The 23,773-nt window shown below is 40.6% G+C and overlaps 2 protein-coding genes across 2 annotated transcripts in view; one reads left to right on the plus strand and one right to left on the minus strand.

Annotated features, from left to right (window-relative positions):
* Window positions 1-17,941, plus strand: part of NT5DC2 (5'-nucleotidase domain containing 2) — a 113,531-nt gene extending 95,590 nt beyond the window's left edge. The window contains exons 14-15 of the mRNA XM_089681925.1: window positions 2,444-2,730; window positions 6,003-17,941. Coding sequence (XP_089538051.1) covers window positions 2,444-2,705 — 262 coding nt within the window. The 3' untranslated portion in view covers window positions 2,706-2,730; window positions 6,003-17,941. The remainder of the gene's footprint in view (window positions 1-2,443; window positions 2,731-6,002) is intronic.
* A 2,611-nt stretch (window positions 17,942-20,552) lies between these two features.
* Window positions 20,553-23,773, minus strand: part of STAB1 (stabilin 1) — a 317,318-nt gene continuing 314,097 nt past the window's right edge. Inside the window, exon 69 of the mRNA XM_089681924.1 lies at window positions 20,553-21,984. Within this exon, the coding sequence (XP_089538050.1) occupies window positions 21,931-21,984 (54 nt within the window). The 3' untranslated portion in view covers window positions 20,553-21,930. The remainder of the gene's footprint in view (window positions 21,985-23,773) is intronic.

Here is a 23,773-nt window from a genome sequence, read left to right on the forward strand (position 1 = left end):
TGACCAGAGACTGCGGACCCAGTACAGGAGATGACCAGAGACTGCGGACACAGTACAGGAGATGACCAGAGACTGCGGACACAGTACAGGGATGACCAGAGACTGCGGACAGCACAGGGATGACCAGAGACTGCGGACAGTACAGGGATGACCAGAGACTGTGGATAGTACAGGGGATGACTGCTGACCTTTGGGGAGGGGGGGGAGCGGGTACCTGAATTTGACAGGTACCCGCTCCCACTTCCGCAGAGTTGTTCTTTCATCTTACCTGTTCCTCTATCCAGCCGCGCGCTGTCTTCCCGGCTTCTGTAATGGCGCTCGGCATGACAGCCGGGTGCCCAGTGCGCATGAGCGAGAAGCACTTGTGCTTTGTGATTAGTCCGGCGGCTTCTGGGATCTGTCATGTGTCCCAGGTGCCGCCTTACCATTCACAAAAAGCACCGCTTCTTGCGCATGCGCACTTGGCACCCAGCTGTCATGCCCACACTACAGAAGCCGGGAAGACCGCGCCGCTGGATAGAGGAACGGGTAAGATGAAAGAACAACTCCACGGAAGTGGGAGCGGGTACCTGTCAAATTCAGGTACCCGCTCCCCCTCCCTCCCCAAAGGTCAGCAGTCATCTCTATAAGGTCCCGCTGTAGAGCTGAGCGGCCGGCCCGGTATTCTGACACGGCGGCAGTGGAAATACCGGACCGGCCGCTCCATATTTGCTCCATAAGACGCACTGACATTTTCCCCCCTTTTTTGGGGGGAAAAAAGTGCGTCTTATGGAGCGAAAAATACGGTATATAAATTTCATGCGGGTACAGTGTTACATGACCGAGCAATTGCAAGTTAAAGTAGCACAGTGCCAAAGAGCAAAAAATGGCCTGGCCAGGAAGGGGGTAAAATCTTCTGGAGCTGAAGTGGTTAAAGACCAGATCAACAAATCCTTAGGGCTAGTTCACGCTAGCTGCAGTTCAGTGCGCTTTTTTTCTGCTGCAAAAATGCATGCACAGTGTTTTCCATGTAATCCGATGGCCCTAGTTCACACCAGTGCAGTCAGTTTCCGGGACAGAAAGAAAAGTAGAACATGCTGCATTTTTTCTGCACAGAGCTATACTGGAACATATGTGTTTGGCGTTGTCACCCAGGTCTCATCTAAACTGATCTATTCCCATTGCAACTGCTCTGTCCACAGCCTGGGTAATAGTGGGTAACAGTAAGGAAGCAACAGCTTGTGCTATTTTGTCATATTGGTCTGTGGAACTACAGGTGTCAGCATGGCTCAGTGCGGCTGTGACTTGTGTCTGTGTCTCTGCCATACCTTGTCCTGTGTCCATGCTGCTGCTGCTGTGCTCGGCTGCCATCTTGGCTGCAGAAGGGGGAGAGCTGCTTCCCTCTGCCTCCTCCGCCGATCCAGGGCCGTTTGGGACCGAGAGGAGGAATCGTTCCATGGCAGGTAAGTCTGGGGGGGATCGGGGGGCACTTTTGTGCCGATTTTATGTCACCCCTGCTGAAGATAGCCGGCTTTTTAAGCTGATCTTTCCGGAGCCATGGGTCCCGCCGTCCTCACATGCGGCGCCAGCACCGGAAGCTCTTTTGAGTGGACTGACCCTTTAATAAGGCAAAAACCAATAATTAGTAACCCTACCAATCAGAAATCATCTTTCATTATGGCACTTGAAAGCATAGGTTCCTGTTTATTTGGTGGGTATCAAACAGGAGGAAATAAGGGGAAATCCCTCAGTGCGGACACAGGCAGCAATAAAAATCTGTCTAGTAGTGTTAAGATGGATTAGAACATCTTTCAGGATTTTTAGTTATTGTGGTGTCTTCACCTGGGAAATTTCCCCCTTACTGACTGTTCATTTGACAAGTGTCAGAACAGGACTCCTCTGAGCACACAGACAGCATGCAACCTCAGACGGAAAAATCTCAAAGGCGGCATGGATAACATGTTAAACTTCAGAGATTTTCCAACCCTTCTCCACCCTAGACAAAAAAGATGGGTATTAAAACAGTAGTAAACTCCGCTTTTTCACTTGTACACAGGTAAGCTTTATTATCAACTTAACTAAGTACAGAGAATATCCCTAAACTTGGAAAACTAGGAGATATTCACAATTTCAGCAGCCGGTGAAGTCACCGGAGCACTGTGCTCTGTATTGAGGGCACACTGAGTGTGCTGTCAATTCAGAGCACTGTGCCGTGAGCATGACTCCCATGCGCAGACCTGGGTGGAAGCCCGGGTAAAGATGGAAGCCCTGGCAGCAGTGACAGTGCATTGCTGGGGGGCTTCTTTTAAAAGGTAAGTCTGCCATAATGTGCTAGAATGCAGTGCATACTAGCACCGTATGGCATTAACTTGCAGGGAGCCTGGTATATTTTTTTTTCTAGAAAGCCTTTACTACCCCTTTAAGCTACATGGGTTTTTACTGTTGTTTTTCTTTTTATCTCCAGGTCTGTTACAAAGAATCTATTTAACCCACAGTTTGGAAGCATTTTTAGAACTTATCACAACCCAACCTACTTCTCTAGAAGGCTCATCAGATTTTCGGACATCTATATGGCTTCTATTAGTTGCCTATTAAACTATGATATCAACTTCACATTCTATCCGCGACGTACCCCACTGCAGCATGAAGCACCTCTGTGGATGGACCAGCTCTGCACAGGTTGCATGAAGACCCCTTTCCTTGGTGAGATGGTTCATATCCGGTGACATTTACTGACCCTAATTTCATCAGGTATGTAATGAGTGGATAGAGCTACATGCAGTACAAGGTGGTATCAAAAAGTTTTGAGACTAGTTTTGTAACATGCCAACAGATGGCAGCACAAGGCTGCACGCACAGTCACAGGAAGCACCAACCTTCATAAGTCTGTGTGCCAAAACACATCATCCTGTGTACATCAAGAGCTGTGCAACTGGTGCTATTCTAATCATGTGCATTTCTAATCATGTGAGATGGATTCACTGTAGCTATGTCATATATTAATAAGTGAAATCTATCCATAGCATAGTTCATGTCATTATACCAAAAAGCATAATATTACCTCCAGTGTGATAGGTAATATTGTGACAGGCAGAGCTTCAACACATCTTGATCATACAAAAACTCACCCATCCCTTCTTACCTCCTACACTCTTCTATTAGTCAGCAAAGTAGCCAATCGTAATGAATGTGGCAAGACGTAGCCACAAGTTCCAACACTGCTTGAAAGTTTTGCAAGTTTGCCTGTCAAAGTAGACCAGCATTCAGCAATAGGGTATTAGAGGTTGCTGCAAGTATGTGCCAACATCTCTACAGTTGGGAAAATAATTATTCGATCCCCTGCAGATTTTTTACGTTTGCCTGCTTAAAAAATTTAGGGTCTATAATTTTTATCATAGGTGTATTTTAAACGATAGAGATGGAATATCAACCAAAAATCCAGAAAAAAACCACATAATATAAATGTTATAAATTGAGTTGCAGTTCAGTGAGTAAAATAAGTATTTGATCCCCAAGCAAAACATGACTTAGTACTTGGTGGAGAAACCTTTGTTGGCAAGCACAGATGTAAGACATTTCTTGTAATTGGTTACCAGGTTTGCGCACATCTCAGGAAAGATTTTAGTCCACTCTTCTTTACAGATCTCTAAATACTTAAGGTTTCTTGGCAGTCACTTTGCAACTCAAACTTTCAGCTCCCTCCATAAATTTTCTATAGGATTAAGGTCTGGAAACTGGCTAGGCCACTCCAGGACCTTAATTGGCTTCTTCTTGAGCAACTTCTTTGTTGCCTTGGCGGCATGTTTTGGGTCATTGTTATGCTGGAAGACCCATCTTCAGTGTTCTGGCCGAGGGAAGAAGGTTCTTTCCAAGATTTTACAATACATGACCCTTCCATTGGCCCCTCAATGCGGCAAAGTCAGCCTGTACCTTTAGCAGAGAAACAGCCGCAAATCATATTGTTTCCTCCGTGCTCGACTGTAGGGATGGTGTTCTTATGGTCATAATCAGCATTTTTCTTCCTACAAACACGGCGAGTCAAGTTAATGCCAAAGAGCTCAATTTTGGTCTCGGCTGACTACAGCACTTTTTTCCAATCCTTCTCTGAATCATTTAGATGTTCAGTGGCAAACTTCAGATGGGCCTGTACATGTGCCTTCTTGAGGGGGGGGGACCTTGCAGGAGCTGCAGGATTTCAATCCATGGTCATCCTTACCCCATGAGGCAAAATCTTGCATGGAGCTCTAGACGGAGGGTGATTAATGGTTATTTTGTATTTCTTCCATTTGCAAATAATCGCTCAAATAGTTGTCTCCTTCTCACCAATCTTCTTGCTGATGGTCTTGTAGCCCATTCTAGCCTTGTATAGGTTTACAATTTTGTCCCTGGTATCCTTTGACAGCTCTTTGATCTTGCCTATGGTATTGAGGTTTGTATGGAAAAAAAGAGATTCTGTGGACATGTATATTTTATACATATAACAAGTTGTGGTTAGGAACACCTTCTTAACCAGTTGCCGCCCGCTTATAGCCAGGTGGTGGCCGGGTGAGCAGCTCATCCCTCCTGGTGGACGCCATATGGTGTCCTTTCAGGTATGCGTAGTGCGCCTTTCCAGTACCAATCACAGCAGGTCACATGACAGTTGTATACAAGGGATGGCTTCCTTTCATGCCATCCATTGTGAATGGTCACAGCGATCACATGCACAAGCTGGACCAATCACAGCCCAGCTGTGTCATGTGATTAGTCGTGGCAAAATCACAGCTAAGCACAAAAAAAACCCCTGAATGAATCGATGTCATTCAGGTAAATTCTTGCTTATAGCATAGTAATTCTTTGCTATAAGCAAATTGTGTAAAAAAAAAAATACTGATCACTTCCCCAAAGTAGTACAATGTTATAAATGTAATAAAAAATTAAAACTAATAAAAAAATTAGAAAAAATTATCAATTTTTTTTTTTCGTACTATCACCAGTCAGTGTCCCTGATCACCGCATGCCAGTTATATGATGACGCTGTACTGCACTGGTGAAAGTATGTAAAAAAAAACTTCAAAAAACTCGCCATGCCTCTTATGAAATATGTCGGACTGTCTACTTTGCAAAAAGGGGTTATTTGGGGGATATCTGTACTGTTCTAACATTCTTGGACCTCAAGAAATTAGATTGGCCTTCAGTACTTCAGGATTGATCAATTTTCAGATATATCCCATAGTTTGTGAACTCTATAACTTTCCTACAAATTAAATAATACATCCTAATTTGGGTTATTTTCACCAAAGAAATGTAGTAGAATACATCTTGGCCTAAATTTTTGAAGAACAATTATTTATTTGCAAACTTTTATAACAGAAACAAAGAAAAACTTGTTTTTTTTGTTTTTTTTTCAAAATGTTCTGTATTTTTTTGTTACTTTAGCAAGAAATAAAAACTCCAGTGTTGATTAAATACCACCAAAAGAAAGCTCTAGTTGTGTGAAGAAAATGATAAAATTTTAGTTTGGGTACATTGTTGTATGGCCACGCAATTGTCAAAGTGTGAGAACGCTTAAACCTGAAAAATGGCCTGGGCAGGAAGGGGGTAAAAGTGCCCTGTATGGAAGCGGTTAAATTGACAGAACTAATCTGTGTACCACATGAGCACATAGCCAGTCTGTGGGAGTCAGAATTATTCTTGGTTGGTAGGGGATAAAATACTTATTTTACTCAGTGAACTACAACTATAACATTTATATCATGTGTTTTTTTGGTTGATAATCTCTATCATTTAAAGTACACCTATGATAAAAATTATAGACTCTTCATGTCTTTGTAAGTGGGCAAACGTACAAAATCTAAAGGGGATCAATCATTTTCCCCACTGTAGGTGCCCACACTTTATACCCACAGCAGTTTTTTTTTATGGCAGAGTCTCATTAATGACAGTGGATTGTTCCATAACAATACAATTATGCCAACTATATCAGCATCTACTGAACCATCAGAATTCAAGCATAACCAAAATGTATTTTTTTTTTTTGGCAGATGACAAGAACTGAGACTTGCCATATAACATGTTATGGCCATCGCATCAGTCGCAATGTTAAATTACATCTAGTGATGCATCTTTGCAAACCCGGGATTAATCATTGCTAAAGCTCCCAGGTGCCTGCTGCTGCCAAATATACCTGTTGGTCTGTATGCTCAATGTACTTGGCAATTTAGCAATCTGATGATGTGAATGATGCATGCTTTAGTTTTTAGGGTGTAACAACTTTATTATGTAAACCCTAGAAACAATACCACTACACATTATGCTACACTCCTTTTAATTGCAACCTAGTTTCGCTCAATTGCTTCTTGTATTTTACATTATGCTACACCCCCACATTATGGTGGTGATTTTGTGTTTTCCAAATCTTGGTTATTTGTCTACCATGGTCACTACTTTTGTCCAAGCAGTACTAATACCACCCACCCCTGGAATGACCACCATTTTTACCTCCCATAGCAAACATACTTCAAATGAATGTAAGTTTTAAAAAGCACAAAATAAGTTTGGAAATTACCATTATAGATTATATAAAAAACAAACAAAATAACTCCATTTTGCCCAGCCTTTCTCAACCAAAGTTTCACGGTTCTTCCAGAGGTTGCTTGGGCTTCCATGCGATGTGACCACCTCTGTAACAGCGGTACTGCTACTCTGATCTAAAAAATTCAGGCGTCCACTTTTTGACTGACCACCAATGTAAGGGAGGTACTATTACACTTGACTACCAGTCTAAAGGGCAGTTCTACAGTGAACACCTAAGTGATGTGTAAAATACCACTTTTTCCATTGTAAAAACTTTCTATGAAGGTCAAATATGCTTTGTGCACAGCATTTAGAATTCTTCTCTCATTATTTATATCTGCATCCTTAGAGTACCATAATGTGTAGATATATGTTTTTACAGGAGTTTCCTGAGACAAGAAAATAGTTTTAAGGGTTCCTCCATGTTTGAGAAAGGCTTATTTAGAGTATTTCATCTTTTAAACCTTCAATCTTGATAATGGCAGCAGAACAAAACTCAGCATAAAATTGATATAAGGAAGCCTTGATGAGAGTGTTGACTTTAGTATTAAAGCAGTTGAAGGGAGGAATAGGTGCCACTGGGTCTCCAAGACGAGTTTGTTTTCACCAAGTGAAGTTGGAAGTGGTGGTGTAGTGTAACACTGAGCTGGCAGCTCAAACAAATTAAATGACTCCCTGATCTGCTTTGAAGTGGAGCTGGAGAAAGTGGTAAGAACACATCAGAAGGTTTTTTTTTTTTTTTCAGTGAAAGGTTTAAACAATTTGTGTGTACAGTCAACAGAGGGGCTCAAAGCTGTCACCTTCATATGTCTTGATCTAAATTATGGAATTTTCGGATATGTACTTGACTTGTTAATGGATAAAAGTATTTAAAAACCACTATCAGGCTGATCATCAGGTGGTTTTATATTTCTATGTGCATGCTTACTATAGTAAATCATAAAGGTTTTTTTCAATTCTTTTTTTATTTTCATCACATAGCAGCAGTACAGAGATCATAAAAAGAAACATCAGAAATAACATGTTCAGTCGGGTTCAACAGGAGAGGACAGCGTACCATCTTAGGCACGTTTAAATGTTGCCCCAGGTCTATCAGAGTAACCTAGTACAGACAGGAAGAGATGCTTTGTGTATGCGAGAATACTCTAGGAGACTAACCAGTCAGTTATCTTTGTACCCCGTGTTTCATTTTGCATTTCAAACTCAGTAAAAAGAAGAGAGTAGAGAAGGCAGAGTGAGGGGAGGGAGGAAAAGAGAAAGGTGGGGAGGTGAGGGTGTATATATATAAAAAAAGAAAAAGGGGGAGGGGAGGAAAGAAGGAAAGTAGAGGAGGGGAGAGTGTATAGGGAAAGGGGCAGAAAGTCATAGTCTCCATATACTCCTCCATCCCTCCTGCCCTGGCAAAACAAACAAATAATAAAAGTTTAAAAAACACTATCAGGCAGGGTCATAAGAATATGCAATCAACTGATGATGAGCATGACATGCATTGAATATACAGTACATACAGATTCTTTTTAAATCTTTTATTGAAAAAAACTTTTAGGTTCCAACATTCAAATTTCATGGTCTCGTTTTACAGGTATGTTAAAAAATAAGTACACTCCATGGAAATTGACTTTAAGACATTTGAATAGATTTCCATTAAAAACAGTGGTTTGCCAACTTACAAAGAAATGAAGAATCTATCATTTTTATCTTAGGTGTATGATAAACGATATGGCATGAACCAGAATATCAACTACAATCCCAGAAAAAACATAATACAAATGTTATAAATTGCGTTGCAGTTCAGTGAGTAAAATAAGTATTTGATCCCCAAGCAAAACATGACTTAGTACTTGGTGGAGAAATCCTTGTTGGCAATCACAGCAGTATGTCATTTCTTGTAGTTGGTTACCAAGTTTGCACACATCTCAAGAGGGATTTCACTCTTCTTTACAGACCTTCTCTAAATCCTTATGGTTTCTTTTCAACTCTAAGTTTCAGCTCAATCCATGAATTTTCTATAGGATTAAGGTCTGGATACTGGCCAGGCCACTCCAGGACCTTAATGTGCTTAATCTTGAGCCACTCCTTTGTTGCCTTGGCGGTACGTCATTGTCATTCTGGAAGACCCATCCATGACCCATATTTATTGTTTTGGCTGAGGGAAGAAGGTTCTCATCCAAGATTTTACAATACATGGCCCTATCCATTGGCCCCTCAACGTGGAAAAGTCGGCCTGTACCTTTAGCAGAGAAACACCCTCAGAGCAAAATGTTTCCACCTTCACGCTTGACTGTAGGGATGGTGTTCTCAGGGTCATAGTCTGCATTTTTCTTCCTCCAAACACAGCAAGTCGAGTTAATGTCAAAGAGTTAAATTTTGGTCTTATCTGAAAACAGCACTTTCTCCCAATCCTTTTCTGAATCTTTTAGATGTTCATTGGCAAACTTCAGATGGGCCTGCACATGTACCATCTTGAGGAGGGGGACCTTGCAGGAGCTGCAGGATTTAAATCCATGGCGGCGTATTGTGTTACCAATAGTTTGTTTGGTGACTGTGGTCCCAGCTACCTTGAGATCATTCACAAACTCCTCCTGTGTAGTTCTGGGCTGATCCTTCACTTTTCTCATGGTCATCCTTACCCCATGAGGCAAAATGATCCACTTTTGATGCGCTTTTGATTCATTCCCATTGACTTACAAATGGAAGGTGCCTTTCTGGTGCGAGGTTGGGTTGAACTGGGAAATAGAATTCAGAGAGCGATGGTCAACAGTAGGCATGGTTAACATAAATTTGAGACGATAAAGAAAGGGCAGAGGGGGTATGAACAGTATGCCCCAAACAAAAAGAGAGGCACTATCACAGACTGTGGCATATGAAATTAAAAGTCCATATTAAGTCCTTGAAAGCAAAGGGATTGGACAGGATAGTCCACTCTAGGCTCTGGATTTCCAGAGCAGAAGCAATTTCTCTGTCTACACTGGGAGACATAAGCAGAAATGGCAACTCACATGCTCTAGGTAGATAAAAGGCACATCATAAACAAAATATTGGGTCCTGGCTTGTTATAAACGGCACAAGCCGTTCCTGGAATCTCTGTATGGATGTTGGAAGCTCCGATGGGTGGTGGAGTGCAGCGTGGACCGCAACACCTGGAATCAGAAGTAGCTGTGAGCAGGAAGTGATGCAACACATTTCGGAGCATCACCATTGAAGTGCGCAATCGCTCCTTTGTCAAACTTGACAATGCTACCTACAGTATGTGAGTTTACATTTCTGAGCCTCACCTTTCTGCCCTAATAAACATATTTGTGATACTACACTTAGAGGCGCTATTTCTGCTTTTGTTCTTGTTCTGCAAAAATACACTCACCAGCCACTCTATTAGGTAGCTTGGTAACACAAATTGCTAATCAGCCAATCACATGGCAGCAACTCAATGCATTTAGGCATCTAGACGTGGTGAAGACGACTTCCTGAGGTTCAAACTGAGCATCAGAATGGGGAAGAAAAGGGATTTTGAACATGGCGTGGTTGTTGGTGCCAGACAGGCTGGTCTGGGTATTTCAAAAACTGCTGATCTATTGGCATTTTCATGCACAACTATCTCTGGGGTTTACAGAAAAGAGAAAATATCCAGTGGCTTCCAGTTGTGTGGACGAAAAAGCCTTGCTGATGTCAGAGGAGAATGGGCAGACTGGTTCCAGTTGATAAAAAGGCAACAGTAACTCTTCTCAATATGGACCAAGGAGGAATGTTTTCAACACCTTGTTGAATTTATGCCATGAAGAATTAAGGGAGTTCTGAAGGCAAACGGGGGTCTAACCCGGTACTAGCAAGGTGTACCTAATAAAGTAGCTGGAGAGTGTACGGTAGTGTTAACCTATATGATAGTGTAGCAGACAAAAAGCCATTGCTCTCCAAAAATAACATTATAGCAAGGCCACAGTTTGCCATTGAACATATAGAAGACCACTTTTCTGGAACAATGTGCTATGTACTGATGAATCAAAATTAGTTGTTTGGACACAGTAACAGTAAACATGTTTGGCTAAAATCAAAAACAGCATTTCAGGACAAGTGCCCTATACCAACTGTAAAACATGGTGATGAAAAGGTTTTAGCTTGGGGTTGTTATGCTGCTTCAGGGCCTGGGCAGCTTGCAGTCATTGAGTCAACTATGAATTCTGTATCATATTAAACTGTGGACTGATGAGAATGTGATGCCATCTGTCAAAAAGTTGAAGTTGAACCAGGAATGGAATTTTAAACACAATAATGACCAGAAGCACACAAGCAAATTACCAAAGACTGGCTAAACAAAGAAAAGATGAAGGATTATGAGTTGACCTAGTCCAAGCCCTGATTTTAATCCAAATAAAATATTTTGGGGAATTTGAAATGGACAGTTCATTCAAGGAAACCTACAAACATCAAAGACTGATGAGCACTTATGCAAAACACAAGAAAAGCACATTTTCCATTTTTTTTTCATTCAAGTATATTACCTTTATCTTTAGGCAGTGTTTGAATGAAGAACCAAATTTTCAATTTTTTTCATTCAAGTATATCACCTTTATCTTTAGGCAATATTTGCCTGTTTAAATATGGTAAAAAGAGCAACAATTTTTATGGGGTGTACTTACTTTATCAAATGGCTGCACCTCTTTCACCAGTTGTAGTTTTAAAGCATCTCTGTTACTTAGAGTTCCTTTACAAATGCCATACGTGCAAAAAAGCATTAGGATACTTCCCTCTCTTGCTAGCCATTCTGCCAAAATAAGCAGCTCTATGGAATTATCCCCAGACAAAGTCTATTTCAAAGCCAACACTTTCGGGAGTGTCGATTTCCTGTGTCCCCCACAACCTTAAATGATTCCTCCATTCTCCATGTCTTGATAAACTTAATTTCTTGTCCATTGAGGGGCACAAGTAGCCTTTGGGAGTTCTGTCATTACTTCCTTTCATCGGGGAGACTTTCTGGCTTCTATAATCATCAGAGATACTAACTTGTACCCATATTTCCAGTGCACCAACACTATTCAGCCTTGTCAGCCATGTACATCCCAGGCATAGACAATTGACAAGCAGATTTTCTCAGAAGGCAGTGCCAGATTTGGGAGTGTGCCCTCAAACTGGATAGTTTTGTATCCTGGTGCAGGGATCTATCGGAGAAAGCAGTGGATGCTGTGGTGGCTTTGTGGGAAAGTGTATCTGAATTTTTTCCAAAAGCCTATTTGCCACCCTGATTTTTAGGTGCAGGGGTTAAAGTGGTATTAAAGTCAAAAACAAAAATGTATTACATCGCAGCTTTCCAGTTCGTAATGTGGTGGCTGGGTCAGTTTTCTATTTTAGGCTTTTTCACTTTATTTTCACCTGGTAATTCAGCCGTTCTGTTATTTTTCAACTTCTTTTAACGCGTCAGTTTGTCCAGACAAAATAGCAGTTAAAGGGTGGGAACAAACAATTTAACACTAGCAATGGTGCTTACAATTGTATTCATTTATGTAAATCCTTTATACCAAAAGGAAAAAAACTGTTTGCTCTAATTGCTTATAAAGTGTTAGCTGGAGTTCAGCTTCAGTTTGTTTGTCAAGTTCATCTAAATCTGCTAGTCTGACACTACCGTCTCCCCAGACTGACAAGGTTGCTGTCCAAATGTGTCTTCATCGCTCTTTGATCCAGAGTGGAGACAGGAAGTGTGTTACTGGCTGGATCATCAAGTGAAATAAAGGGGAAAAAAAGCCATGATGTATCCACCACATTTAAGAAAAGGCAAGCTGCAAAATATTACATTTTTGTTTTTGGGTTCAGTAGCATGATCGTTAAAGCCCAGGTTCTAAGGGACAGGGGCATCTTTGAGTCTGTGTTTCATACAATGATGTACAGCAGGCTGGGAAGTCCACTTCCCATAAGTCATACATAAAAGGTATTTCACTTGGTGTGAATGTAAAGGTTTACAACTATGGAGTCCCTCCATGGGAAGAATCTTCTCATGCCTCTCACTCTTTAAGACCTTTGTGTGGAGAAGTGGGGGGGGGGTCTTTCATATTGTTCCCCCATAACTCAATTGGATCTGAATCTGTTGCCTTCTATACTTCATCATTCACTCTTTGAACCAATTAGAGACAATTCTCTCACTACTCTCACCCACAAGGTTGTTTTCCTTGTAGCTATCACCTCTATGAGGAGTCTGAACCCTTTATAGTCTTTCATATGGACAAGATCTAAACCCAAATAAATGTTTGTGCTGAGATTAAATAATTATATAGTGAAAGGAGCTAGCACAGGTGAACGATAAAAACCTCAAATGATATAGTGCAAAAAGTGCAGCGCTAAAACATTAATGATCTAAAGTAATAATTTTAAAAGTCCATCAACTAAAGGCCGTGCTCAAAAACTATCACTTTTGATAATGTTTTAGCACTGCAGTTTTTGCACTATATGGACAAGATGGTCCTGAGACCTAGGACTTCCTTCTTGCCTAAAGTAGTCTCCACGTTTCTTCTTATCAAGGAGATTATTCTCATGTCCTTTTGTCTGGATTTGGTTTCTCACAAGGACATTTCCCTCCATTGTCTAGGCTGTACAAGTCTCTCAACTGTGGCTATTTCCAGAAAGACTGATTCTCCTTTTGCTATTCTAGATGGACACTGAAAGAGAGCCCTGACCTTTTGTCCCATATCTAGATGGCTCAGACAGACCTTCATTGAAGCTTATGGTCTCAAGGATCAGGTGCCCTCTTTCCTGTTAGGACTCCACAAGGGCTGTGAATGAATGCCTCTTTGGCTTTTTGACATCAGGCAGCTGTTTTCCAGATTTGTAGAGCTGACACCTAGTCTTCAGTTCACACGTTTTCTATGTTCGCCAAGTCAATGTTTCTGCATCATTTGATGCCAGCTTAAGACATGAGGTCCTTCAGGCAGCCATGTTTGCTCTGTTGCCCCCTCCCCCTCAGTATTGATTTTGGATGTCCCGAAGCTTTAAGACGTCCTGTATCCCTCAATGAATGAGAAAGAAAATAGAATTTTTGTACTCAACGTTAAATCCCTTTCTTGGAGTCCACTGAGTGACACAGGTCCTACCCCTTTTATTGTTTTATAATCATGATCTCGCTATCAGCTTGCTACAAAACTAAGGCAAGCTGGTAGTAAAAGGGGTGATACCTTGGCAGTATAAGCTGAAGCCTTAAAGTGTTACTATACCCACAACAGTAAAATCAGTCTGTATACGCAGTAAAGCATGCTTGATATACTCACTGTGGAACCTAAGGGGTTAGTCCTCTGCATTGTGTTAAAAGGATTTTTGATCCTGATTTCTCTGATCCTCCCCTTCTTCCAGTTGTCCCCTCTTATCTCCCGATAAGACATATGTGGAGACACTGTGCACATGCTCAGTTTGGGGTGTATTGCTAGAGTGTTTTTTTTTTATTCTTGGGAGAGTGCATGTGATCAGTACAGGGCCAATCAGCACTGTCCAGACAGAGGTCAGGGGTTCTGCATCCTCCTAGAGCAAAATGAAAACTCCTCCTACAAGCTTTACCAGTGCTCTGCTGAACACTGATAGAAGGAATGATGCTCTACTGGACCTGGTAATCTCAAACCATGCAGAGCTTATTATGAAGGTTCATATAAAAGAACATCTGGGTAGCAGTGACCATAACATTATTTCATTTATTGTTAGCTGTAAACAGCAAGCACATACAGGAAAAATAAAACCGCTCAATTTTGAGAGCTAATTTTCCAAGGCTGAGAGTTGCTCTCCATGACTTAGACTGGGAGGGAATATTGGCATCGATGAACACAACACAGAAATTGGAGTTCTTCAAAAGACTGTATGTGAACACACTGCAAAATATATTCCCATGGGCAACACGTTTAAAAGGCTAAAATCTCACCTTAATGGGCATGTTATTGACACAGCTCCAGATGATCTACATTGGCTCACAATTGATATGATCCAGAAATATGTAGACAGAATAAAAGGTGAATAAAGCACCGGGACCGGATAGCATACACCCACTGATCCTTAAAGAGTTGAGCTGTCATTTCAAAGCCATTGTTTCTCATTTTTAGGGACTCCTTAATGACTGGCATAGTACCACTGGATTGGCGTAAGGCCAAAGTGGTGCCAATATTTAAAAAGGGGTCAAAATCTTTACCAAGTAATTATAGACCTGTTAGTTTAACTTCTATTGTTGGGAAGATACTGGGGAGTTTAATAAAAGACCACATGATGAGTTCTTGCTGGAAAAAAAATATTTTAAGCAACAGACAGCATGGATTCATGAAAGACAGAAGTTGTCAAACAAATCTGATTTCTTTTTATGAGGAGGTGAGCAATACCTTGTACAGAGGGGTGGTGGTGGTGGACATGCTATATTTGGATTTTGCAAAAACGTTTGACACAGTTCCCCACACACGGCTAATGTGTAAGGTAAAGTCTACAGGCTTGGAAAAATCCATATGTAAATGGATAGAAAACTGGCTAAAAGATCGTATTCAGAGAGTAGTGGTTAATGATTCATGCTCTGAATGGTCTAGGGTTGTCAGTGGTGTACCCCAAGGTTCAGTGTTGGGACCCTTACTTTTTAATATATTTATAAATGATATAGAGTCCGAGATTAAAAATCCCATTTCAGTCTTTGCAGATGACACCAAGCTGTGCAGTGGAATAACGTCCTTACAGGAGGTCTCCAACTTACAAGCCGACCTCAATGCACTGTGTAATTGGGCAACTATGTGGCAAATGAGGTTTAATGTTGATAAATGTAAAGTTATGCACTTGGGGGTTAAGAATATGCTTGCATCATACATACTAGGGGGGGTACAAATGGGGGAATCAATGGTGGAGAAGGATCTGGGGGTTCTGGTAGATCACAAGCTTAATAATGGCATGCAATGCCAAGCTGCAGTTTCTAATTTGAGCAAAATCCTCTCTTGTATTAATAGAAGTATAGACTCCAGAGAGAGAGATATCATATTACCCCGGTACAAATTATTAGACCTCATCTGGAATATGCAGTTCAGTTTTGGGCACCAATTCACAGAAAGAACATTAGGGAACTGGAGAAAGTACAGAGAAGGGCAACCAAACTGATAAGAGGCATGGAGGAGATCAGCTATGAGGAAATATTAGAGGAACTGAATGTATTCTCTCTTGAGAAGAGGAGATTAAGGGGGGATATGATCAACATGTATAAATACATCAGTGGTTCATATAGTGAACCATGTGTAGAGTTATTCACCCTGAGTTCATCACAGAGGACATGGGGGCACTCTTTAAGTCTGGAGGAAAAGAAATTTAATCTCCAAACATGGAAAGGTTTCTTCACAGTAAGAGCTGTGAAAAATGTGGAATAGACTCCCTCAAGATTTGGTTCTGGCCAGCTCAGTGGATTGCTTTAAAAAAGGCCTGGATTCTTTCTTGGATACACAAAATATAACTGGTTACTAACATTTAAAGGTAAAGTTGATCCAGGGGATATCCAATCGCCTCTCGGGGGATCAGGAAGCAATTTTTACCCCTGCAGAAGCAAACTGGATCATGCTTTGCTGGGTTTTTTGCCTTCCTCTAGATCAGCTGGGTGTAGGATTATAATTTTTTTTTTTTTTTTTATGGTTGAACTGGATGGACTTTTGTCATTTTTCAGCCAGACTAACTATGTAAATATGTAAGTCAGAACTGACAGAAGACTGCTGTAACTTCTGATGAGAAAAGATATTTAGCAGTTGATAGTTACAAAATTGCACTAATTGCACTTCCATGTAGTGTGTACTGTGGGAGACCAGATAAAGTGAATGCAGGATCTGAGGTTTAGTAACACTTTAAGCCTTGCTGTGTCTCTCAATGGACACCAAGGAAAGATTATTATAGTGAGTATACACATCCTAATTTATTAAAGTGGTTATAAACCTCAGAAATGAAATCTGAACAAAGCTTATCATTCTATACAGTGTACTTGTCTTGATCTAAAATTCTGAGTGTGATTTCTCTCTACTGCCTGGTTTTCTGTTATCAACATATGTCACTACTGACAGCTTTTTTGTTGACATAAAAGAGAAACATGGTGGCAGGGAAGGAGAGCTCCAGCACACAGCCTATGATTGAAAGCCACCAATAAACTTGTTCTCCCATACTGTGAGGAGGGGTGTGTATCTCTTCCCTCCAATCAGGCTCAGACTTCTCCTCCCCTAGTTGTGCAGTGTGTGACTTCAGATCCAAGCCCCCTACTTTGTACCGCTGTGAGATGCTGATAGAGTTTAAATTCTGTGTTGTAATAGACTGTACAGGACAGATGATGCAGATAAACAGGCAAAACTTATGTAAGAAGATTTGTTTCATCATCTGAAGCCAGTCATTTCACTGGTTGTATGTAAGGGTTTACAACCACTAAGTTTTTAGGCCTGTGTGCGTACACAGAACTGAGCCATTTTATACTGTTTTTTTTTTATCAAGTATAGGTTTGCATAACTTGTACAGTGCTGCGTAAACTGTTGGTGCTTAATAAATCCTGCATTATTATAATAATAAATAGCTTCAACATCTCTGAAAACTCATCAGCACAAAATTGTAATATGTTATTTGGTGATGCCGGTACCGCTTGTTTGCCTTGATATGTTTTGGGTGAAGTTGTTGCAGCATTTACTATGGTGGCAAATGTTTACCTTTGTTTTACTTTTGGTGCCTGTTATCAAAATGACAGGTGAAAACAGTTTTATGATGCTTTTATGTTCATTCTCCCACAAAGGGAATGAAAGTAAACTCTGATCTGTTGATATGGACAGCATATCAGGCTGGGGAAATGTCTTAAAGTAGTTCTATGCTCACAGCATACACTTTTGTATTCGTATTACAATGCTGATGTAATAAAATGAAACTATAGTTATTTTTGATGTTGTAAGTACTTCCTGTCTGCTGGCCATCTCTTTCCACAACTTCCTGCATGCTTTGAAGCATGTTTACTTTCAGTTTATAAGGATGACATATCCCATGTTACCTCGCTGTCCGAAAGTAGTTATTCCTGTACTGACTCAGCCACAAGCCCCCGCCCCCCCCCCCCCCCCCACACACACACACACAAAACTCCACCTCTCAGGCTTTGGGAAATGTGTGACACAGCAGTGCATTCTCTTGTGGCATAGTGGATATGTGTCACAGAATTCAGTAGATGTGTGGGGATCTTCACATACTACGTTTACAAATCTCCAGATGGTTCAGATTAATAGGAGAAAGCTAGAAATAATTGAAATACTATGTGGAGATAAATATATGATTTTACATTTTGACCATAGATCTGATTTAAGAGGCCTGTTATATTTTAGGACATGATGTAAACTGATTGTGGAATGTCATTAACACAATTTACATACTTTTAAATAAAAAGCTATCTTTTTTATGACATACATTTTAATGAAAATGGCTGTGTTGTATGTTCTTTCCAGCAATAGATGTTATAAAAGAGAGATATGACGAGTGTGTGTTTGTGTGTGTGCATGCATGCGCTGAGCACCTCGGCCTCATTGAAACAAATGACACATTGCTTAGAAATGAATGCAAATGTGGTCACAGTACAGTAGTCACATGACAAACATGCTGTATTGTTATCTCATATTTAAATTTGTGTATCCAAGCCCATTCATGTGATATATCCAGGAATGGATTTCTAACTAGGCCACATTGGTCATGTCCTGCAGCTTTTAACACTCTAGTGGCAGCTACTAATTAATGGCTCACAAAGTCTAGTGCCTATTAAATGTCATTGTCAGAGTCCAGCTCCCTTCTCCCTTTTCCATTGTTCAAAAACAGTATTCCTTGCACTAGGGTGCAGGGGGAGTGAATATCCTGTGTGTCCCACCTCCTGTTATCACTGCTGATGTACAAACATCACTCCCTGTCTACTAGTGTACAATAACAGTATTCCTTGCATTCTGGGGTGCAAGGGAAGTTGGCATTCATGGGAAGCACTTATCTAGCATTTTCATCCTATGTGCCACCATAGTAACAGAGGAACAGCTGCTTCTTACTGCAAGTTGCCATTCCTTCCTTTGACCTGGGAATGAAGTGAGTCCTGGAAAGCAAAGGAAGGTCTCACTGCTGCAGTGCCTGTGAAATGTAATGTCAGTAGGATACTCCTATGGTTTTGTGTCATTGCTGTGGCTCTCTGACGGTTCTTCAGAGATTGCATTTCTGCACATTTTTGCTTATGCCACGATGATGCTGATTGTGTCTTTGCTGCGCATGTTTTGCCTTGTGCCACATCAATCCCGATTGTCTGTATGTGCATTTCTTTTGCAATACGCTACAGATTCTTTTTCTACTCATATTCCCTGTTGTATCAGTATAGCACTGTTTGTGTCTTTGTGGTCATGTTTGTGGTTGCGTCCGTACTGTACTGATTGTTTATGTGTCATTTCTGTTTGCACCAATGCAGTACTGCTTGTGTGTCTGTGGACATGTTGCTGCATAAATAGGGATAGAACTTTGAAAAAAAAAGGCATGTAGATGGCAAAGGACTACTCACCAGTATTGCCTGCGATCTCCTTGATGTTTTTTTTCATCATTACTGACTTACCATGTTTTGTTCTGCATTTTGTATGTATGCAGTGGTGGTCATCTTTGTATAGGCAGGGCATGTCAAAAACTCCAGCAAAGACAGCAATATCACCAAATCTCACTCCAAAGCACTTGAGCACATAGTATTTCTAGGTACAGAGCCTTATGTCTCACCCTGTAGATTTACAGCTATGAGGCCGGAGTGCCTAGGCACACTCTGGAAGTTCACTGCTATTTTTCTGGAGGAATTCCAGACAAAAGGTAAGTTTTTTTTCAGGGCACTGCTTAAGTCCAGTGAACATTTCTGCATTTCTTGAGTTCAGTTCCAGTTTTCTGACCAGTTGTTTTCAGTGTTAATCTAGTTGATTAATTATCTCATGCTAATTTACAGAAAATTAACATGTAAGTTATTGCAAGTTTATTCATTAATGATAACTAAGTGATTTACGTCTACCATTAACCTATATTTCAAAACATTCACCAAATATAATGTAAAAACAAACATAAGAGGGTGCCTCCATCTAGGTGCAGCAATTTATTAAAAAGAATAAAAGACAATAAAATGCACTCACTAGTTAAAAGTGAAAAAGGCTAAGTAACAGTCTTATCATAAACCCAGCCAAGAGAGGCGCTGACTGGAGCCGCAGCCATCTTGCTACACCCAGAAGCCTGATAGCTGTACTTCGACCAGGAACTCTGCCTCAGTTAGCCACTTGCCTACTGAGCTTTGCAGCCTCACGGTGATCTTATGGCAGTCTATATGGGTTTATGACAAGCCTTGATCCACTTTTTACTAGTGAGTGCATTTTTATTGTCTTTTATTATTTTTAATAAATTGCTACACCTAGATGGAGGCACCCTCTTGTGGTTTTTTATATATGTGCATTAGGATATCAAGACCTAATCTGAGAGGAGCTGCATCCACTCCACCCTACCACTCTCCTGGTCTTGCCGTTAAATGACGATTGGAGTCTAGTCAGCAAAATAGCTTATTCATTTTCTTTGGTTACCAAAAGTATAATGTGCCGTGTTAATTTCTTCAGTGGTTATTGGGATGGAAGGGGGGTGGGTTGGAGTGGTATAGGGGTTTTCTTGGCACAAGGTAACCTGCCTAGGGGTGAAAAAAAATATTGCCTTGGGTACACTGGCTACACACAAGCTTTCAAGGAAAATAAGTTATTAGCACCGAGGGGGGTTCTACTTTCAAATTCAATCTAATGGAAAATATATGCACATCTCTGACTTGGAAAGGCGCAAACATATGTCCAGATGTTTCTGAGTTATTGTTGGCACCCTTCCTGGGATGTTTACAAGCGTGTGTCCATCATTGAACTTAGGTATAATGTGGTCATTCTATTTAGATGGAGTTTAAAAAATGTGGTCATTCTGTCAAGTCTGTGTTTACCTATCAATCTGATTTCTGCAGTATGATCTTTACTTTACAGGGCAAGTAAATGAAATAAAAACAAACAACATGCATATTACCATTCTGTTTTATTCCACTTCCTGTAAACATGATTCCTGAAACTCACCTCCAGAAATTAAAGAACAGCAGCACATTTATTAAAGTAGTTTCCAGAGATTTTGTTGGAAATGGTGTAAGTTGGACTTGACCTGGTTTGCCAGATCTCATGTAAGAAACAGCCCATTACTGCCCAGGGGATATAAGATGTTTGGAGATCACCATAATAAATTTGATTCCATGTAATTGCATAAATAATTGAATAATTGCATGTAATAAATGGCTGGAATCTGGGAAATTCAGCAACCCTGTATTTGATGTTGTAGTTTACATTGTTCTAGATTAATCACATATACCATAGGGATTTTTCATTAGGGAGTTAACATACAAAATTATTTTGTTTTTGGTGGATGCTGATAGGCTGAATTATTCACTGACTTCTTATATTTTCAGAGGATCCTATTGATGTGGTGCTCTGACTCCCCTTCTCCCATGGGCTGCTCATTATCTTCATTTTTTGAAGTCAAGTAAGGACTCTAAATCCTCCTGTTTGTATTTTTTCTACTGTAAAATTATTAAGTAAATGGGGAATCCAGTGGGGAGTGCGAGTCCATTGCTAATGTTAGGCAGACATAGCCAGGACCTCATAAATGTAATTGTCAGTGCCCCAGATAAGTATATGAATCTAAGGTGTGATTCATTCTGTTTTCCACCACCTCTGAAATATGCCTGGCTTAAAGTGTTACTAAACTCACAATGGTAAAATCAGCCTGTATACGTAAAGCATGCTTGTTATGCTCATTATGGAACCTAAGGGTGTAAAAAGGTGGTTTGATCCGGCCTTCTCTGATCCTCCCCTTCTTCTACTGTCCCCAATCCATCTTCTGATAATACAGAGCGCTAGGAGTTGCTCTGCACATGCTCAGTTTAGTGTGTATTGCTAGAGAGTTTTTTTTCTTTGGGAGGATGCATATGATCAGCACAGTCCAGAGAGAGGGTCAGGGGTTATGCAGCCTCAAAGGACAGTCAGAGGAGAATGAAAACTCCTACAAGCTTTAACCAATGCTCAGCTGGACACTGATAGAAGTCACAAGACTACTATATACTGCTGATGAGAAAAGGTATTTAGCAGTTTATATTTAGGAAAATAATTGCAATTCCATATTCTGTGTACTGTGGGAGAACAGATATAGTGAATGCAGGGTCCTGGGTTTAGTAACACTTTAAACCTCAACTGATTTTGAAAAAGCATAATCTAAATTTACAAATATAAACGTGCATGAATATCTCTTGGTGGTCCTTCATGGTTCTTCCTTCTTAAGGTCCTAGACATGGTCCAACGATCAAATGCCCCAATATTTTGTAAACCATTTTAAGCATGTTGTCTCAGGCTAGCGAAGAATTTTGGAGGAATCTGAAGTCTCATCACCATCATTATATGGCTCCTAGGCAGAAAAGAGCAAATAAAAGTTACTAGATACCAGGCAATACATGACCATAATTGAACCAGGGTTTTCTTACAGAATCTGTATTACAACAGACATTACTCTTTATTATGAACAGTAAAGACATAAACTTGTTGCAGAGATAAATTCCTACTCTTGCTAGGGATGCATTTGGGTTTGTTCCCCTCTCAGGTTAGGACTGAAGCCGGAAGGAAGCGGCTACTCCTGCTCATTGCTGCCCCGTCAAGTGTAGCCAGGGCGTTTCCCACCCTAAAGCTGCATGTACACAAAGGGGCTAGGATATTCATGACATCACTGACATATCATGGCTATATTTGGATAATGTCATTGTGGCAATATTAGGTCAATAATGTCACAAGCACCCCCACCCCTTTGTGCACGAGTAGCTGTGGTGCAGGGTTTGATTCTGCAGCAGTGACAGCTTTCTCCTGGGTTCGAACCTAACCCAAGCTCATCCCTAATAATGACCAACTGTAATGCTTTCCATACACCAAGCATTTTCGGGAGCTTTCAATCAAAGCAATTTGTCACCAACGTTATCAATTATTTTCAAGTTCCAAGCAATCCGGCAAACGAAACTGATAGACCTTGATCAAAACTACCATTTAAAATCAAACAAATCACCAATCAAAATGCATTTTTGTTTGATTCCAAGCAATTTCAATTATTTGCTTGAAATGTGGAAATGATTTTGAGCAAAGGTGGTGGATTGCTCTGAATTGTTCTAAATCAAAACCTGATGGAAAGCATCCATGATTACCAGGTACAGGATCAGCCTAACAACTACTGGCATCTACAACACTGGCAGTGAAGTGACCTGTAAACGAATGCTGAGGACCTTTGATTTTTCCACAAAGCAGGCTTTTTAATACAATATGGCATACTACAAAATAGATGTGTTTTTGTATAACGCTGGAGTAATGGGGGATGTTTCAGCCTACTTGAGGCAGTATTAAGTCCAAAAGCAATCATTTGTTTTATTGCAGCTAACCAATTCTTAGATGTGATGGCTGTATTCGTTTTTCTTTCCTTTATTTTCATCTGGTGATCTTGCAGGTGACTCGGTTGTTTTTCAACAAAAGAAGCTGCATGCAGATTTAGCAGTTAGAGGGTTGAGAAGACCCATTTCACACTGACAATGGAGCTTATAATGATCATTTTTGTTTATTTATCCCAAAAGAAATAAAACTGTTGTAACTGCTTCAAAAGTTAGCCTTGGCCTTCAATTTAATAGTGTATGTAAATTTGTAGTACAACTAACACTCTCCTCCCCCCAGACTGACAATGCTGCTAACCAAAGGTGTCTCTGTTGTTCCTTTATTCAGAGATTAGGCACCCTAAGAGGAAGGCACCCTTCAGAGGAAGTGTGTTACTGGACAGATCACCAGGTTAAAAAACAGAGGGAAAAATCTTAATAAAGAAAGCAAATGTAGTCACCACATCTAATGAATGGTAAGCTGCAGTATATTACATTTGTGGTTTTGGGTTTAGGCAGAAATAAATCCTTTACAGCTGAGGAGAGCGTTATCTAAAACTGACCATAGATAATTTATTTTTTCATTCAGCTAGCGAAAAAAAAGCAAACAGATTCCTCCATCCACACAAGCAAGGTGGATAGAGGAATCCTCCCCACTGGGACATTGTAGTCTGACAGCAGGAGTTGGCTATTCCAGCACATGGACCTTGCCAGCAATGTACAATTATGTTTGGCTCAGTTTACATGCCCTAGAAGTCTGCGAGCTTGCAGGTAGGTGTATTTTATTGCAGA

This window comes from Staurois parvus, unplaced genomic scaffold, assembly GCF_062004578.1.
Source record: "Staurois parvus isolate SC_StPar_1 unplaced genomic scaffold, SC_StPar_1.0 ptg000282l, whole genome shotgun sequence".
Classification (NCBI taxonomy): Eukaryota; Metazoa; Chordata; class Amphibia; order Anura; family Ranidae; genus Staurois; species Staurois parvus.